This window comes from Myotis myotis, unplaced genomic scaffold, assembly GCF_014108235.1.
Source record: "Myotis myotis isolate mMyoMyo1 unplaced genomic scaffold, mMyoMyo1.p scaffold_m19_p_1, whole genome shotgun sequence".
In the NCBI taxonomy this organism is placed as follows: Eukaryota; Metazoa; Chordata; class Mammalia; order Chiroptera; family Vespertilionidae; genus Myotis; species Myotis myotis.
Genome location: NW_023416313.1, coordinates 69,739,142 through 69,754,506, shown reverse-complemented (window position 1 = coordinate 69,754,506; position 15,365 = coordinate 69,739,142). Strand labels below are relative to the sequence as shown.

General features: G+C 39.2%; 1 protein-coding gene across 3 annotated transcripts in view; it reads left to right on the top strand.

Moving 5' to 3' along the window:
- EMCN (endomucin) overlaps nucleotides 1-8,202 on the top strand; it is a 101,468-nt gene extending 93,266 nt beyond the window's left edge. For 2 of the 3 annotated variants that reach the window (XM_036340736.1, XM_036340718.1), the window contains one exon: nucleotides 6,961-8,202. In XM_036340736.1, the coding sequence (XP_036196629.1) occupies nucleotides 6,961-7,019 (59 nt within the window). In that variant the 3' untranslated portion in view covers nucleotides 7,020-8,202. Of the gene's footprint in view, nucleotides 1-3,030; nucleotides 3,105-6,960 lie in introns of all 3 variants that reach the window. The other variant, XM_036340727.1, reaches the window with a different exon arrangement.
- The last annotated feature ends 7,163 nt before the right edge of the window (nucleotides 8,203-15,365 follow it).

Below are 15,365 nucleotides of genomic sequence, written 5' to 3'. Positions count from 1 at the left end.
TTGTTAGAACAAATACCTGACTACCCATCACTCAAAATTGATGAGTGACACATTTTATGTTATTTGCTTCTAAGAAAGAATTCATGTGCCTAAGTGGTAACAGAATGAAATTTGAGTTTCCATGGCCATGAGTTCATTGGATTAGTCAGTATTTCAATTAATAAACTCTGGTCTTATATCTGAAAATGAGTTGTGTCATTTTAGAGGTCACTAAGTCATGTCTCCAAGGAAACAGAGCTCTGTAGCCACCACCTTCAAGGGAAATGCCAGTGTGTGCTAAATTGTCTGGGTTTCTAGAAGCTTCAGTGAACCTTGGTTATTGCTCTGGTCATTTTGTGCTGATAAGAAAGTTCCTTGCCCCTGAACCTCCTCTGATTAGACTAAGATATTCATCTATCCACACTCCCTGCTTTCTTTGAATATGTTCTCTCTCAAACAGCGTTCTTCTGCTGAAAATGGAGCCCATAAATGTTTACAATTTGATTATTTAAATTAGGTGTTTTCTTTAAGTAAAAGAAAGCCTGGTAGAGTATAACAAGAACGTGCTTTTAGCAAAAATTAAACACGAAACATGGCAGATCAAAGGGTCTTTTATGAATACCCAGAAGATACCACACAGCTTCAATAAAGAATCTGGCCAAGTTAAACATCCCATGATGACTGCAAAATATACATGTGACATGATGCATGTTAAATGTGATTCCCAGCGACATCACATCTCAGAAAGTTATTATAAATTATCTCATTTTTTAAATTAAAGGCAACAAGAATTATGAAGAAAACTGCTTAATTAGTTAAAGAATATATGACTGCACAGAAAAAAAGAAAACACAGTATCTTTGAATTTAGTTTCAAAGCATTGCTTGATTTTGAACCATTTGGAGGAAGAAAAAAATGATATCTGAATTCATTATAATATTGTTCTGCTTAAAAACTCTAAGTGTGTATTAGCTGAGATTAAGCTCAAACACTTGACCCTGTGTGCCGGGCCTGCTGTGCTGTGCCAGACTTCTCCTGCTCGGTTTTGAACCACTTAATAAGGCACATTCCCCAGATGTCACTCATCTCCTATCCCTCTGTTCCTCAATGCACTCAAGCTCTTTTGAAGGGGATGGTGTGTGCCAGGCCAACTCAGCCAAGGGTTTGGTGAGCCTGAGCCGGGGCGGCAAAGGATGTAGAAAAGACAGACAAAGAGAATAAGCTGGGTCTAGGTGGATCTCCTGTGCCTGGCTGAGGCCACAGAGAGAGATCCAGACAGCAAGCTGAGCCTTTACTTTATAGCCAGAGGCAAACAAGGTAGTGGTCACCATAGTTACAGTGTTCTTGTGAGTTTCACTTGTTTTGGCAGCACTTGCTGCATCTCCCTCAGCCCAAGATCTAGGGAGCATCATAAGGTCAAGCCTAATTATGCTAAGCGGGCTGTGCCCTCTAAGCTGGGACTTGTTTGTGGCTTTGCCAACTGGTCAATCCAAGGCTTAAACCTGTAGCCGCGCCCTTCAATGGTGTCTTAGTCTCCTTTGTCTCTCCTGTCCCCTGCCCCTCCCTCAATATGGTCATTACACATTATCAGTATGCTAATACTGATCAGTATATTATCGTAAATGCACAGTCACTTTTATTTGCTTTTTTTTTTTACAAATTAAAAGTTCATTAACAACAAGAAATAAGCAACAGTGTAAAGATCAGCAAAAAAAACCACACACACACACACAAAAAAACCAAAAACAAAACAAAACAATGGATTTATAAAGCCATACATAGATTCAGCTTCTGCCTTCCCAGCCCTTCAATATTTGGCTCATTCTCTGCATGCATTCACCGAAGGTTCTTTTCTCTAGGTACATGTGTTTCATTTGCTTTTACCATAGACATCATTATTATAACTCTATTGGAATCAGATTGCTATTGCATCTTTCTCACATTCTCTATGCCCAATTAGAGAGACCTGGAAGGGGATATTACGAATTGTAATGGTTTTCATAAAGTTTGCTTTACATTTCTGAAAGACAGTAAGGTTTGATGAACGTTTATTTTGTTTACTTCTCATTCCTGTACTTCATACCCATTGATTCCAGGAGATGCTGTGCCTTTAGTGAGCCAAGAGCTGTCCTGGGGTAGAGGCCATGAGGGTCATGGCGTTGGCACTTCTCAGAGCATGGGACCTAAGGCAATCTTGCAAGAAAAATATCAAGAACAAACTGGGTTTGTTCTCTTCATAGGTTTCTGGCACTATTTATTATCTCCATGACTGTGCAGGTAACAGGTGACATCAACGGTGTCCCCAAAAGACAGCTTTCCTAACTGGTAGATAAAACCTGGAGTAACATAATGACATTTATTCTCAAAGCTGGAGACTATAATCCATTTTGATTTTATGTAGTGTGACAGGTGTTGATATTTGAGTCTGTCTGAAAGATGCAGGTAGTGTGAAATGTGTTGATCATGAATCCAGGGGCATGCCTCTCCGTTTCCTAGGTTAATATTTATTCTTATATTGGATAATGGAATAACACTGTTAACTTGAGTAATGTCCCCTCTGCTATGCTGTATGTCAACAAAGTGTTCCTATTGACCTATAAATTCAATTTCACAGAACTCTCACTGAATTAAACAGAGGATCTTAGAATGTGTTCCTGATAAAATGGCACTTGAAATATATGACATAGGTTTACTGAGGCAGGGCCAGCTCATGGAACAAGCAATAATCAATAACTCACTCCCTAGGGTACCTCTCTTGTTATCACCTCCCATTCACACACACACACACACACACACACACACACACACACACACACACAATTCCCAGGGAGTGAGTTAGCGTCCATTGCTCCTTTAGGGTGAAACAGATAATGTCCTAAAAGAGCTCATAAGTCTTTGTGAAAAGGCCATACCAAGAGGCAAATTGTGGCTTTAATGTCATTCTTGCAGGGAAGTTAGACTTCTCTTGAAAAACAAAAACAAGCCAAGAAACTTTATTTTCATCCTTATTCACTCCCTGAGCTTAAGGTTCAAAACATCTTCTGTTCCTAGGTGAGCGCTCTGCACAAGGAAAAACCAAAAACTGACAGCTTGATGAATCCTCCCCACACCTGGGCAGTAAATATGTAAGTTTCCTAATTTCATTCACTGAGCTACTCATTAATGTCTGCTTTGTTAGCCGGTTGCAGCTTAGATGACTTTCAAAGACTTTTATTAGGAGAAAAGTTAATGGTTTGTGCCAATGAAACCATCATTGTCTACTTGTCTAAAAACAAACACTAAAATGATTTGCCAGAGCAATGAATGGCTTGGGGGGTGCTGTAAAAAGTTCTTCCAATCGCCCGGCCTACCTCAGAATGGCACAGTTCCTGCCTATTGGGGATGTTTCCTTCTCATTGCAGTTTGCCTTTATCTGGGTCACTATACACACACTGACAGTGCACTTAGACAGGGTCCTATTGCTATTCCAGACTCACAGGACTCAAAATGAGAATGCTTACAAATGTGTAGTTTATTGCAGGAAAGGTTATGACACAGCAGCAGCATTAGTGTTGGGATGTGCATCACCGCCAAAAGCTGGCACAGGGCATGAAATCCAGAGAAGCCAGCTTGGAGGTCCGATTGTCCTCCCTCTGTAAGGACTACACCAGGATGTCTTTCCTCTCTGGGCCCAGGAACCATGGATGTGTGCACAGAGCACCTCAAACAAGGTGATCCAAAATGTAGTTTCACCTGGAGTTTTTTATACCAAGCCAGTCATGCAGACAATTTCTTGGTCTATAACTAGCTGAGTGACAAAGCCCTCCAGGTATTTTAGTGACTACCATATGCAGATGATCAATTTCGCTACAATAATAGTTAATCAATAAATAATTAAAACTTTTCAAAACTATGTTTACAAGCAACACTGCTATTCTGCATGCTCCATGCTTTAACCAGGAATCAGGGCAAAGCAGGTGTATTTCTCATTTCATTAAAAGAGTGCAGGCCTTGTCCTGACTGGTTTGGCTCAGTGGGTAGAGCATCAGCCTGCAGACTGAAAGATCCCAGGTTCGATTCCAGTCAAGGGCATGTACCATAGTTGCAGGCACATCCCCAGTAGAGGGTGTGCAGGAGGAAGCTGATTGATGTTCCTCTCTCATCAATGTTTCTAACTCTTTATCCCTTTCCCTTTCTCTCTATAAAAAAATCAATAAAATATATATTTAAAAGAGCACAAGCCAATTTTAGGCCTCCTGGAATTAACTGTCCCAGCTTAGCATGCAATTGTCTTTGCTTTCCTAGAATTGGCTCATATTTTCTTCTGACTCATTTTATTTTCATATGAAGCATTGATTAAGAGCCCTCACAATTAGTATTTGGTTCGTTTTAGAACCTGCAGAAGAATTTGCCCTTTGGCAACTAATATTTTTTTAAAGAACAAAAAATATATATGCCCATAATTGGCCTGACCAAAATGGCAGTCACTCTGGGTAATGTCCAGGGGGGAGATTATCATTGTTGTGTCTACTCCCTATGTCACCTGCCCAGCCACTAATACGATGCTGTTACAGAAACTGTAATAAAAAACTCCTTTGTTCCTATATTGGTTGCAGATTTTTGAGAAAAAATGGTTGATGCAACATTAATCATAAGCACTACCCTACTCACATGAATCCAGATGTTTACCTAGCTGATCTATGCTGCAAACACTTGACTTTACTTGGAAGTTCACCTACAGAGGAGCCAAGTTCAGTTAAACAATAACTGGGACCACTGTCAAAAGAGCTATTAATACAAAAATAATTTGTGTTAAGTTTTGAAGGCCACTGAAGTAAAAGACTAGACATATGTTAGTTCTATGCAGTTCAATACACATTTGTGTTTTAAATGCAAATGTGCTCTGTTTTCTTCTTCTGAGATTAATTCTCTTATGACAAGAAGTAGCAAAGATGACATCACTAAAGGAATTGATTTGCTGTTACATAGGACTTCAGCTAAGACCAGAATTTCAATGCGAAAATGTGAAGTAGAGAAAGCACACTTCCTTCTTATTGATGCCAACAAATGGTCTGAATGAAGTGGTCAATAATCAGTGTGGACATGGGGATAGTAGCTACTAATACCCCACAGAGAAAATGTATAAAGGACTAAAGGAAGAAAGAGACAATAGAGGAAAAATTAGGCATGCTTTAAGTGCCTGACTGAGTAAGAATTTTCAAAACATAAAACAATGTAAGAAAAATCAATGGAAAAGATAGAAATTATACTATATTATGACTTAAAAGTTCCAAATATAAAGAGAATGATAAGAAAACAAATTGAGGAAATGTATAAATACGACACCAGTTCATTAATATTCTAAACATACAAATATGTTGTATACATATTGGGAAATAGAAAAGTAAAGCAAAGACCATGAACAGATCATTTATGGAGGATGGAATAGAAATGATAACATAAAATTGTATAGAGGATTCCTATACTACTGCTAATCAAAAATGTGAATCAAGACCAAAATATATAACCTTCAATCTACTTGAACTTTTTTGTAATTTTGAAAAATCATACTGGTGAAGCAAATAGTTTCATATCTTGCATTTGAAAGTATAGATTACGTTAATAATTACATTGGGTTCCACATCCAAAAACCAGGCTAAAACAATCATTTCTCCTAAGATCATTGTGCTTCTTTGTTTCTAAAGTGTTAATATACTTAAAGAGCCTATCGTGATACTTTACTATAAAAGCAATAATTTATTCTTTGTAAGAATTATAAATTTATGAAATTTTAAGGTTGTGAGAGATTCAGTGCTTATAAAGTCCTGTATTATTACTATTATTCCTAAAGATGACACATACACTGAAATTTAGAGAGATTTTAATGCTGAACCCTCTTGTCAGCTGCAGATGCTCTGGGAGACCATCAGAAATACCCTGTTCTGCAGTCCTTTCCACAAACTAAGGCTTAACATAGCCCCTATGGCCACTCTCTGCTCCTCAAACTGCCTCTCCCTCATGCCATGGAAGCCAGTGGCCACCTTTCCCCTATGTAAGGCAAGAATGCAACCAACTCTACCAAAGACCCTGTTTCTGCCAACTGTGCCATAAAGAATAGGGTGCAGGTCTCCACCCCAGCACCATGCCTGCCCCACCCCCATCATATCCTCCTCCTCCCAGACTCTAGCAAACCCCAGCATTGCCACACAGCAAACATCTAGCCCCTGCCAGGTCAGGCCACTGCCCATTTCCCATCTCCGGCTATTTTTTAGACCAACAGAGAAAGTTGTTTCTGCCCCAATATAATCAACCAAAGTCTTTGCTCTGCTTCCTATGAAAGAGACGCAGAGAGTTGCCTGGTCATTCTTCTCTCTACTTATTAGGAGAAGAATGAACGTTGCCAATAAATTTCTTAATTACCCACATTGTCACCCTAAGCAACACACCTTGAATTATGTCCCTTAGTGACAAGGTACAGTTAAGAGCTTTAATTAGAAGAGGAATATGATGAGATTTGTGCTTGAGACACATCGCTGATGTTTACTGTGAAAGATGAATCCAAAAGGAATGAGACTGTAAGCGGAGAAGTCAGAAAACTATTGCAGTATTCTCTCGGAAAAGGACAGGACTTACCACATCTGCAGTGACACAGAGATGGGGATGAAGAGACAGAATGGAAGAGAGAAATGTCAGGCACATGTGATTCTGTGATTGACTGAATGTGGAGAGTGAGGAATGAAGAAGATTAGAACTACGTATGATGTCCAGACTTCTGGCATGAGTGACTGGATGGGTCATGGAGGTAATCTCAAAGCTGGGAATTATGGAGTGAGAGGGAGCAGGTTTAGGAGGCAGTATAGTGGTTTTCCTTTCAGACATGTTCAGTTTCAAGTGACTCTACTGGGTGGAAAATAATTATTCTAGTCACTAACACATTCACCCCCATATCCAACATCTCTACTTACTCACTTTCTTGGAATCTGAACTGTTTTTTCCCTACAGGCTTAATCTTCAGCTTCTATGCTCCAGGAGTAGAAAGAGAGAAAGACCTGTGGAATTGATCCTGACTTCCAGTCCTGCTCGCCAGTCTATACCAATCACCTGTCCCAATAAAATGATGTCCAGATGACATGCAATAATCTGATAGAATAAAAAGTCATGGCTCTTTCCTGTCCATTGAGACGGGAGAAAGCACATTTGTACATTGTTTGGGAACGTTCTCAGGAAAACCGATTTTAGGAAAGGCATTTGTGAGCAGTTAACCAGGCAGCCCAGGCATGTGGGTTCCCTGACGACGTGACCTTCCTTCAAGTTTAAAGTTTCCGGAAGTGGCAGTTTTTACCCATGGTGCCTTTCCTACTTTCCTGGTGTTCTTCTATTACCTAATGTTTGTATTTATTGTTTTCTACTATGACTATGTTAATGCAGGGAAAATTTGCAAGTGTATTATTAAATATTAGGTAGAAATCATGACGTGCCACTTTGTACATAAAGATACTTTATTCATATGTTCATATGTTAGTTTTAATAAATATTGACTGTATTCAACACACTAAAATATCAGAATGTGACCGTGAAGATGGCAAAGGTATTGTCTTCCTATAATTATGAAAAATTTTGGATTGACTATTAGATTATGGGAACTCTATAATGAAAGGCATCTGTAATAAGTGAGAAAGGGACAGAGGATTCATGTATTAGATCCTGTTAGGGGTAAGTCATAACATTTCTTTGATCTTTCTATTTGTAATTCACACTATGTAACAAGGATGTAAGGGCATTTATGACACTGTACTGCATTCGTTAAGAACATAAGCAGGATTGAGGGTAATCCTTTCAGTTAAGACTATCTCCATGCAGTTTTTTAATTTCTTTTAGAAATGTAATGATTTGTCCTAGCAGTGATTGTTAACAGAAATGAACATTTCATAAATACATGATTGTGATATTATTTTTCACTGTATCCCTTTCCTTAAAAAACATATGATTGTAGCTGCCGCTCCATCAGGAGCAGATTATTCAGTTGAAAGCTGACTGATCAACCTTGACCACTTCTTGGATGCATGCAATCAAAATGTCATGTTGGGTGAAGTTCTGTGGAAAGCTCGGAAACTAACAAGCTGCCAGGGGCAGCTCTTTCACTTGTATGATTACCTTCACCAAGTCAGTGCTAAATCATCCTAGTGATGTGAGGACAGTGCAGTAGAATCTGAACGGCGTATATAAAACTACCCTTTAAATTTCTTTTGTTGCAGTGTATTTGAAAACTTCCAGCTTTAAAGATTATATAAATAATCTTCTTGGTTTTAGCTTTCCGATGTCTGCGCACTAAGACACCAACAAGCATATCTAAATTTCTAAGTGGTATCTCCTCGTGTTTCTTTGAGAAGGAAGATAAGAAATTGAAGGGGAAAAGGAAAGTAAGAGGGTAGAGAAAAGGGCAAGGATCCCCAATACATACACTTTCCCATGAGAGATGTTCTATCCATGCTTAACTCCAACCTAAAAGTCTTCTATACTGGTGCCACAGGGGCTGGAGGGTGCCAAACATGGGGCATTTGTCTTCAGAAGGAAAATATGCCAACACCCTTAGAATGCTTTACTGAGCTCCTCGGCAGAAGCTTTGTTACACCGAATGTGCTGAGAGAAACAAACTCTTCTGCAACTTAAATTACTGCAGTGATATGTTATTCCGGTGTCTAGAAAAACCATTTTCTTGACTTTGCATAAGAATAGTTGGAAGAATTTACAATGATTGGGAAAAGGGAAAGCTTCTTAATGGCCATGAAAGAATAAAATTCATTCTAGTTCAAGAATTGTGCATAAAGAATATGCTTTATACTAACAACTATTGCATTAAATCTTCAGAGTCAGAGTGGTAAGAAAATTCAGGAATTTGCAGATATTCATGGCATTTTGGAGCATCAATCTCAGATGTCTGCATTTTCATAAATCAACTTAACCTTCTATTGAAATAAGTTTCAAGGCAACATTATAATTAATTAGATTTTTAATTATCTTATTTAAATTGTCTACTTTCTATGCCTCACTTGTTACACACTCTTTATTCTAATATACAGTTCAAATGTCACTGCAGAGAGGGAATAGCTGTATTTAGATCAAAGGCAAACTTTTCTATGTGTTTGCTCTGCATGACAATATGAATATAATTTAAGTCTATCTATAGTAAAACACAAACAAGAGCTAACTAACTGGCATGTTTGTTATCTAAAAGTAAGGGAATGTTGTTGGCTGACACACCGGCTATAATCAGCCCATAGAGAGACTTCAAAATTCTCCTTTATGGGCTGAAATATTTCATTACATTTCTGACAAATCTGTGTGTCTTATTTCTTGTCTACCTGATATACAACTCAGGACATCAGAGAACATTCAGCAGTGAACCTGCTAGCTTTTCCTGATTTTTCTCTGTTGAGCTCTATTTATGATCATTCAAGTTTGCACAGAGTCCTAATAAGACAACTGGGTATGTCCTCTAAAAGTTATGTTTTCTAGGTCCCTCCATGCTGTCTCAAAGAGTAACAGACCTAGAGAGTATTATGCTAAGAGAAATAAGCCAGTCAGAGAAAGACAAATATCACATGATCTCACTCATATGTTTAATCTAATGAACAAAATAAACTGATGAACAAAATAGATCCAGAAACATAGAAGCATGTAATGGACTATGGAATCTCAGAGGAAGGCGGGGGTGGGTGAGTGGCAAGAGATTAACAAAAGAACTTATATGCATATATGCATAACCCATGGACACAGATAATAGTGTAGTGAAGGCCTAGGGCAGGCAGCAGGTGTGGGCTAGAAGGGGTCAATGTGGGGGGTGGGAGGGAGGTGACATTGGCAATACTTTCAACAACAAAAATAAAATTTTTAAAGTTATGTTTTGAGTAATTATAGTCTCAAGACAATGGAACTGTTATTTTTTGCCTAATATTAAAGATATCCATCATTGTGATTAATTAAATAAGTACCCTGAACTGAGAATTTGTGATGGGTTATCCAGAGATCTTCTCTTAAAAATATTCCCTGCAAACACTAACAGGACTTCTCGTGTTTCATTAAATGAGTGTACCTTGTCACTGTTTCAAGGGGATTTGTCCTATGGGCCTGAATATAGCTATTTCCTGTTCTGGCTACTTTTTAAAGGAAACCAAGCTTTGATAAGTGATGAAAAAACATCTATCTTGTTAACCAATATTGCATTCCTCAACTTAAAGTCAGAATTCTACCGAAGTAATTAAGGATAATATTGTTAGTTAGCTAACACCATATCCAAGACTCATTTTGTGCCAAGCACTGTGCTAAAAACTCACTTTCATCATCTTGGTTAATTGTCACAATAATAGCAAGAGACAATTTCTAATATTATTATTTTTATTATTACCATGATCATTATTATAAGCATATCCATTTTAAGACAGAAAGATAAATAAGTTACCCAAGGTTGTAAAACTAGTAAACAGCAAAAATTTAAATTCCAACCTAAATCACAAGTCCCTGTTCTTCATCACTATACTACTTAGTCTTTCTAATCTCAGTTTATTTATCTATAAAAAGGGGTTATGCAATCATGCTCCTGGCCATAGGTATAAGCAGGGTCCAGATTTATCATCCCACTATAAACAATTATAAAACTGAACAACTGCTTCAGTAGACAGAGGCAGAATTAAGCTGTGCTTTTTAGGAAGAGAGGACAAAATTGTGATCTCTATGAACAACCAACTCTGGCACATTTGAGTCTAGCTGCAGAGAAGAGGACACCTAGGTAGAACCTGATAAGCGCACTGAGTTGAGAAGATGTAGATTGGCGCAAGGAGACTCAGGTAGCTGGAATTCATGGAGCAGAGCATCAGACAGGAGGGAGCTACATAGCAAAAAAAAAAAAACCTAAAAAAAAAAACAAAGCAAAACCCTTTGTATATAGTTGAATTTGTATCTATTAATGGGATATTAAGCTGTATATACACTTAGCATGAAACTCCATGAAACCAGGTAAAGATTACTGACTAGTTGTATGCTGAAAATTCCTAGATATCATACAGGGCAGACAGACATTCTGATCATCCATTTTGGAAAATCCTCATTGATCACTTTGATCAATGATCCCAGAAGATTCACACCTTAGTAGTTGTATTAAAATACCCCTAGCGGGTACTTCTAGTCAAAATAGCAGTGTAGCTAAATGCAGAACTCGCTGCCTCCTACAACCACATCAAAATTACAGCTAAACTATAGAACAACCATCATTCAGAACCACCTGAAATCTAGCTGGACAGAAGTTCTGCAACTAAGATAAAAAGAAGGAACCACGTCGGCACTGGTAGGAGGGGCAGACTGGTGGAACAGTCTGGCCCCACATCCACATGTGCCGGATAAAAACTGGGAAGGATAGCTCAGCTGTAGAAGTTCCCCCTGAGGAGCGAGGGGTCCCAGTCCCACACCAGAACCCTCAGCCCAGGGTTCCAGTGCCAAGGAAGAGAAGTCCCCATTATCTCTGGCTGTAAAATTCAGCAGAGATTGTGGCTGAGTGAGAGGGAGGGTGCTGGAATCCTAGGTATTCCTCTTAAAGGGCCTGCACACAGATTTACTCAAACTCACTTGCTCTGAGCCCCATGCTGGGGCAGCAGCTCAAAAAGCTCCAGGGACATATGGGGAGGAACTGAATTGTCTGGAATCAGGGTAAGAGCTGGAGGGGCAACTGTCTCCCAGACAGAAGTGCTGGTAGAGGCTATTGTACCTTTTCTGAGTCCTCCCCTCACAGAGCCAGCAGATGAGCGCCAAACTGACTAACATTTCTCATTCTGCCCTAGTGATTCCCTGAGACCCCACTCCACCCAACTTGGGTGCAGAGTTGGCCTCAACATGCTCTTTGCTAAGTGGCCCAAGCCCAGCACTAGAAGCAGCCACACTTGGTTCACAGCTTGGCTTCTCATGGACCCCTCCAAGCCCAGCACAAATAGCAGCCATCTGAGGAATGCCTAGGATTCTAGCACCTTCCCTCTCACTCACTTTGTGGCTCATGCCAGGCTGTGGGGGAAAAGGAACCTCATTCCCTGCTGGTGAGAATGGAAAATATTATAGAGGTACCTCAAAAATTAAGAATAGAGTTCCCTTATGACCCAACAATCTATCTTCTGGGTATCCTATATAATAAAAGCCTAATATGCAAATTGTCCTTTTGGGCGGTCATTCAACTGGGAGTTCAACCAGGAGACCTGGAGTTCGACCGCTTGCTATGACATGTACTGATGACCAGGGGTTGGCATGGAACATGGTGGATGTCGGTGACACAGCAGTGGGCAGCAGTGGAGGCGCTGCTGGCCTCAATGAGCCCCGATGAGAGCAGGACCCGGGCCGGGATGGTTGAGCAGGTGAGCGGGTGGTGCCAGGCCAAGGCAGGGTGCCAGGAGGGGCTGCTGGACTGCGAGGCTGGGGGCCCAATCTCTGCAGGCTACCCCAAGGGACCCCACCCGTGCATGAATTCGTGCACTGGGCCTCTGGTCTACACATAAAAAAATGTGAAAACATTTATTCGCAAAGATATATGCACCCCTATGTTCATTGCAGCATTATTCATGTTGGCCAAAACATGGAAACAACAAAAATGTCCTTCAATAGATGATTGGATAAAGAAGATGTGTTATAGATATGCAACGAAACACTACTCAGCTGTAAGAAAAGATGAAATACTGCCATTTGTGACAACATGAATGGGCCTTGAGAATATCATGCTAAGCAAAACAGGTCAGTCAGAAAAACTAAGAACCATATGATTTCACTCATGTATGGAATATAAAACTGAAACTCAGACACAGAAACTCTATGATGGTTACCAGAGAGAAGTGGGTGAATGGGGTAGTAAATGCTGAAGGGAGCCAAATGGTGATGGGAGATGATTTGACTTTAGGTGTTGGACACACAATGCATTATACAGATCATGTATAATAGGAATGTACACTTGAAACCTATATAATCTTATTAACTAATGTCACTCCAATACATTTAATTTAACAAATAAAGCAAATGAAAGCATTTAAACAAACACTATCAGCCACTACATCGCTGCTTCCATTGCAATGCCATTTCGTTAACTCAAATTGCTCAGATGATTTGATAGATGGGAGAAGGCACAGTTGAGGTTTCCGCTGGCTTTGCAGGAAGCCCACTTACCTACTGAGTGCAGAACACTGTTTGTCCTATATATGCTGCAAGAGGCAGGTTTTAATTAATGTCTCTATTATCTAAGAATTATGTTTAGAAAAGGATTAAACTTCACTTTGGCATTCTAGACTTATGTGCTCTGTCTCAGCTCCATCCTCTTATTGTGATATGGCCCACTCCCTAGGATTGCTCTAAATTTTTATTTCACAAGAAGAACAGTGACTTTCTGATAGCTGAGCTCCCACTCTGGAGAGGGTAGAGTGTGAAGTTTAGAGTTGAAGTCAAACTATCTAGATAGAGAAGTGTGGGAAGCTTTCAAAAGTGAAGTTTTAAAAAAATGTGTGTGGGAAGGGAACAGAAATTGAAATTATCTATTAATACTAAATGCTAATAGTTATTATCTTCATCATCATCAGTTTAGCTTTATTACCTCCTACTAGGCCAAAGTTTTATTTTAGGCGCAGGAGTTATGAAAATGCATCATAAATGATGATAATTCCCTGTAAAAGCTTATTGTCTATTATAGAAGATGAAACAGAGAGCTTAGGCGGGGGGTCGGGGGGGAGCTTTTCTGACTTACTGTTAATAGGGGCAGGCAAGCTGAAATGATGAAATGGAACACCATCAGTTATGTGGCATCGCTTGTTCTCCCAGAGCATACACTGTGTACAGTGCAGAGGAGTGGAATGAATGATGAGTTCTGAGTTAGACACGAGCTTAAGTCTAGGTTCCATCTGTCATGCTCTCGATTCTAAAATGGCAATATGGAGGTTTTGAGAAGATTAGCATGATGCCTGCAAATAAACCAAGCATGAGAAACAATAACTTCAAAACAAACAAAAAAGAAAGTTAATAAAGACAAATAATTTGGTATGCAACATTAAACAGAAGCAGAAGCCACATCCAGAAAAAGGTCTGCCTCTTTTCCCAGGGGCATTGAAGAAACTAAATATATTTCAACCAAGTAGTGTCTTATTGCAGCAACAAGCAGTTTCAGGAAGATGCAACAGATCTTTTTTTTATCTTGCTTTGTTAATTATTTTTTTAATGCTGGAAGAAAGGAAAAACACACAGTCAAAAATATTTCCAAAAGAACATATGTGCTTTTGATGCTTTGAATAGCGGACTTTAAGTGGCACAATTGAATGACACAGGATTATGTTTCCTGCTCTTAACCTATTTTAGGAAATTGTTTTGGCCCAAGATCAAGAAAGACTTCTTTCTTTTTGCTGAGCCAAACAAATTAATAAGGTATTTTACTTAAGCAATAAAAAGTTCACACCCTTGAGATACAAACATTAGTAGAAAGATTCCAGAAAAACTTCTCTATTTGCTAGTCAATTTAATTAATAATAAAAGATTATATACACTGGGTTCTCAAACTCAGTCACCTGAGTATCTCTTTAACTCAGCGGTTCTCAACCTGTGGGTCGCGACCCCTTTAGCAGTCGAACGACCCTTTCACAGGGGTCGCCTAAGACCATCCTGCATATCAGATATTTACATTACGATTCATAACAGTAGCAACATTACAGTTATGAAGTAGCAACGAAAATAATTTTATGGTTGGGTCACAACATGAGGAACTGTGTTTAAAGGGCCAGAAGGTTGAGAACCACTGCTTTAACTGTTTCAAAGACCTGAGATTTTCTATAACTCACCCACTCTATTTCCATATTTTAAAAGGTGGATTTTCAAATTTTGATCCATCTAGGGCGAAGATCTAAAGATAAACTAATCTGTCCTTCGAGGTAACCTGTCCACTTCTTTTATCCCAACATGATGGACAGCAATAACAACCAATTACAACACGTGCTTTCCTATTATGGGTATCAAGAGGCAGGTCTTCATTATTCTCTAAAAGACATTTCAACGTTTAGGCAAACGTTCTCATGAAAGTACAAGCCATGATGATTTGAGTGTGGTTAGTGCTGTCATTCTCATCTTATACATAGGCTTTTCTTGGAATAGAACAGCATAAGGCTTTCTCTACCACGCCTCGGTATGGTGTTTTAAGTCCACAGGAAGGAAGCCCCAGGAGAATTATCCAAAACCCCTTTAAGGGAAGAAAAACTCACTGCTGGATTCTGCTGTGAATACACTTTATCTAATCCTGATCACGTAAGATGTGTTTAGAGGTTCTCAATTTTGGAATCACTCAGTTGACAGAAATTAAGGTTGAACTGAAACTGTGAAGGTATAAAGTAACTAGAGGCCCAATGCAT